The following is a 4,272-nucleotide window of genomic DNA, read 5'->3' on the forward strand; positions in this document are numbered from 1 at the left end:
CAGGTGCCCATATTATTCATTGTGACCCTATAGGTTAACAAAGTACTCACAACCTAAATGTCATTGTAAGGAATTGGCTGAATAAAACACTGCACAACTACATGATGAATGCTATGAATCCATGTAAAGGAGGGAAGCTAGCATCTCTTCAACATGGTTTTAGCTGGAGATGTGGCTCAGTGGCAGAGCACCTGTCTAGCATGTGCAGAGCTGCTGGGTTTGATCCTCTACACACACATACAAGATAAAAATTGAAGAAAGAGGCTGCAAAAAAGTGTGTTTGAATGTGAAGAAACTACAAAGGTATGAAAAACTATGGAATTTTTCTGCAAGGATATAAGAAAGATATAGATTAAGATAATATCGTTACTAACATTGCTTCAAGGGAGGCAAACAGTATCTCAAGGAACACAGGAGGAAGGGAAACTAACTTTCCACTGTCTTTTAGCAGTTAGTGCTGTGACCATGTAGTAACTACTCAAAAAATTTTTATCTTGTAAAGGCATGGTAGGATTTCTACAGAAAAACATATTTAATGTGCTTTCAAGTTAGTACACTTTCAACTAACAAAATATGTTCTTAATGGAATTTTAAAAACCAGGTTGCTCTCACCTATTAAATTGGATAAGTTTATCGTTGGCTTAATTTTTACCATACTGAACAAGTAAATACATTTGGGGTTTTACTTATCCTTCCTTTTTTTTCAAGGAAGAAATCAATGTGTTCAGAAAGCTGCATTTAAATCGATAATGAAGTCTTCAATAAAGAGAAAAAAGAGAAAAAGAGGACACCATCAGGACACAAACGTTTATGTGATTTTAGCCATTACAACAACAGTTCAGAAATATCTCAAATGTTACATCTATGTCGTCAATATTACAAAAGGAGAAAAAAAAGTGACAGGCAACAGTGAAGAGCACCAGAGACCCAGCGCACACACCTAAGGTAGACCATGCTTCCTTCCTTCAACTGCCAAGATATCTTCACAGGTAAGCCCCCCACCCCCTCGCCTTCCTTCTCACATTTCCCTAACCTGCTTCGGGTGGTTTATTTAAGCCTCATCCTCCCCCTCCTCCTCCTCAAACTCCCCCTGTTCATCAGCTGTGGCGTCTTGGTACTGCTGGTACTCGGACACCAGGTCGTTCATGTTGCTCTCGGCCTCGGTGAACTCCATCTCATCCATGCCCTCGCCGGTGTACCAGTGCAGGAAGGCCTTGCGCCGGAACATGGCGGTAAACTGCTCCGAGATGCGCTTGAACAGCTCCTGGATGGCCGTGCTGTTGCCGATGAAGGTGGCCGACATCTTGAGGCCGCGGGGCGGGATGTCGCACACGGCGGTCTTGACGTTGTTGGGGATCCACTCCACGAAGTAGCTGCTGTTCTTGTTCTGCACGTTGAGCATCTGCTCGTCCACCTCCTTCATGGACATGCGGCCTCGGAAGATGGCGGCCACCGTCAGGTAGCGGCCGTGGCGGGGGTCGCAGGCGGCCATCATGTTCTTGGAGTCGAACATCTGCTGGGTGAGCTCGGGCACTGTCAGGGCGCGGTACTGCTGGCTGCCCCTGCTGGTCAAGGGTGCGAAACCAGGCATGAAGAAGTGCAGGCGCGGGAAGGGCACCATGTTCACGGCCAGCTTGCGCAGGTCTGCGTTCAGTTGGCCCGGGAAGCGCAGGCAGGTGGTGACCCCGCTCATGGTGGCCGACACCAGGTGGTTGAGGTCTCCGTAGGTGGGCGTGGTCAGCTTCAGCGTGCGGAAGCAGATGTCATAGAGGGCCTCGTTGTCGATGCAGTAGGTTTCATCCGTGTTTTCCACCAGCTGGTGGACAGAGAGGGTGGCGTTGTAGGGCTCTACCACGGTGTCGGACACCTTGGGCGAGGGCATGACGCTGAAGGTGTTCATGATGCGGTCTGGGTACTCCTCACGGATCTTGCTGATGAGCAGGGTGCCCATGCCGGACCCGGTGCCGCCTCCCAGCGAGTGGGTCAGCTGGAAGCCCTGGAGACAGTCACAGCTTTCTGACTCCTTCCTCACCACGTCCAGGACCGAGTCCACCAGCTCAGCTCCCTCTGTGTAGTGGCCTTTTGCCCAGTTGTTTCCTGCACCGCTCTGGCCTGCCAGAGAAAGAATTCTTATGTCAGCCACTGTCGTATTAAATTCCTTACCTTAAACCCCTTAATACAGATCAATGAATCACTGCTCAGGAAGATGACTTCAGGTCATCACCAAATGAACAAATGTAAAATACTTGACCACACATATAATTATAAATAAGGAAGCCTAGGACGCCTGGCTTTTGAAGGTACAAGCAAGCATTAATTTGTAAATGTACACTGAGACTCAGTCTTCATCTGGCAGTCATATTTCTCCACCCTGAGGTGCCCAGTATAAAATGAACCCCTCATGCCATCAGCCATACCAGGCACTCACCAAACACGAAGTTGTCTGGCCTGAAGATCTGGCCAAATGGTCCAGATCTGACCGAGTCCATTGTGCCTGGCTCCAGGTCCACCAGGATGGCCCGAGGTACATATTTGTTACCTGCAGGGGACAAAAGTTGATTTCAACTTGCAGGCAGAGAGCTTTGTGGAGAAGGGCTTGGTAACAGCCCTTCTTGCAGGCAGTGATGTTCCCAAACAAAGAAGGACGCACTACAGGTTTTCTAAGGGCTTGGTTGGCACAGAAGAGTCCACCCCAGTCAAAGAGTGGTTATCCTAAAATGGCTACTCCACCCTTTTTTGGGAGCCAGACCACGGAAAAGGAGTGAAGGGTAGAAAACTGAAGTGGGGGAGGGCATTTAAAAGTATTACCAGTGGCTTCATTGTAGTATACATTGATTCTTTCCAGCTGCAAATCACTGTCTCCATGGTAACTGCCAGTGGGGTCGATACCATGTTCATCACTGATGACCTCCCAAAACTGAGACACAAAAAGGCTGTATTTAACCATGTACGTCCGCCCCTAGAGAGGCCACCATTCACAATGAAAAGCACCCCCCTCCTCGTTCTGACGACTCAACATTTCAGGAGCTTTAAAGGTCTGTGCAACCCAAGCACAGCTTTAGGGCTTGTATTTTTCAGGGTCAGAAAGTTAAAACTGGGCGTTTCTCAGGCAAACAGCTGCTGATAAGGGGAGGTAGGAGTTATGCAGGGAGGGTCCAGCCAAAGACAGACACTGCGGGTCAACCGCAGCTGCAAAGCTCAGCGCTCTTGGTGACAATCTGGGGTTGTGGCAGGAGGCGGAGTGCAGAGGGCCCCCAGTCGGCGGAGAGGGGGGAGGTGCGGGGGAACCGGGAGGCAAGGTTGCTGAAGAAGGGTGGTTTTAGATTCAAAGCACGTTCTGTGACCGCGAGACAATCACTCTCCTCCCCTCCCCCGCAGCTCGCCTAGTGTTCAAGCGAGTAAAATCAATTGTCCTCGTGTCCCGGCCCCTCCCGAAGAAAGGCGCGAGCACTGCCTCACAGACACACCCTCATCCTTTCCTAAAGCACGCAAACCAGTCCAAGTGGCGAAGGGGCAGGAAAGGAACCAACCGGGATTCCAAGTGAGTTGCAGTAAAAATGAGTAAGATACTCCCTCCCTGAAAGTCCGAGTCCACGCCCCACTCGGTTGCACAAAACAGCTCCCAGGGTTGCATTTGGCGAGCTCCTGGCCTAGCTAGGACCGCACCGCGCCCAGGGACCCAGAGGGACGCTGAGCTCGGCTCTTTCGGGGGCCCAACCCTCTCCCCAGCGGGGCGCCCACCTTGGCGCCGATCTGATTGCCGCACTGGCCGGCCTGGATGTGCACGATCTCGCGCATGGTGCCTCGCTAGCTTCTTCCTGGCTCCGGTGTGTGTCTGTGGGTCTGTCGGTTCTCTCCCTCCACACCCACTTCGGGTCAACAGGATTGCGCTCGGGAATCGACGGGCTGAGAGCTTCGGCCCAGCGGGCTCCGGCTTTTATATAGGGAGGGTGGGGCGGCCCGTGCAGGCCGCGCCCCCAGCCCAAGCCCCCCAGTCCCCTTCAAGCTGGCGCTCTCCAGGCCTGGCTGACGTAATGCTCAGAGCCCTAGGGACAGTCCAGGGGGCTGGACTACGGACCTACGGCCAATCAGCGCCGGCGGGAAGACCGGGAGAGGGGTGGGGGCTCCTGGGAGTAGGGTGGGGAAGTGAGCATTGTCTAGGGATTGGGGAAGGGCTGAACGTGGGGTGGGGGTGTACGTGAAGAAGCTGAGGGCTGGAGAGTGGGGAGACTGGGGTGACTAGCTCTGGGGCCCGGGGTGGGAGGAGAGCTG

General features: G+C 52.3%; 1 protein-coding gene across 1 annotated transcript; it reads right to left on the reverse strand.

Moving 5' to 3' along the window:
• Positions 1-793: 793 nt before the first annotated feature.
• On the reverse strand, positions 794-4,015 carry LOC109698912 (tubulin beta-2B chain). Its single transcript, XM_020183351.2, has 4 exons — positions 3,742-4,015; positions 2,809-2,917; positions 2,429-2,539; positions 794-2,112 (listed from the first exon to the last, which is right to left on the reverse strand). The coding sequence occupies exons 1-4, from the start codon at positions 3,796-3,798 to the stop codon at positions 1,052-1,054; spliced, it is 1,338 nt and encodes a 445-aa protein (XP_020038940.1). The 5' UTR covers positions 3,799-4,015; the 3' UTR covers positions 794-1,051.
• Positions 4,016-4,272: the final 257 nt, after the last annotated feature.

This window comes from Castor canadensis, chromosome 8 (assembly GCF_047511655.1).
Source record: "Castor canadensis chromosome 8, mCasCan1.hap1v2, whole genome shotgun sequence".
NCBI classification, from domain to species: domain Eukaryota; kingdom Metazoa; phylum Chordata; class Mammalia; order Rodentia; family Castoridae; genus Castor; species Castor canadensis.

Excerpts from the sequence above, each read along its gene's own strand:
- LOC109698912 (XM_020183351.2), bottom strand. The coding sequence starts at position 3,798 with ATGCGCGAGATCGTGCACATCCAGGCCGGCCAGTGCGGCAATCAGATC. Across the intron at positions 2,918-3,741 it reads GCAATCAGATCGGCGCCAAG|TTTTGGGAGGTCATCAGTGA; the intron begins GTGGGCGCCCCG and ends TTTGTGTCTCAG. Across the intron at positions 2,113-2,428 it reads GCCAGACAACTTCGTGTTTG|GCCAGAGCGGTGCAGGAAAC; the intron begins GTGAGTGCCTGG and ends TTTCTCTGGCAG.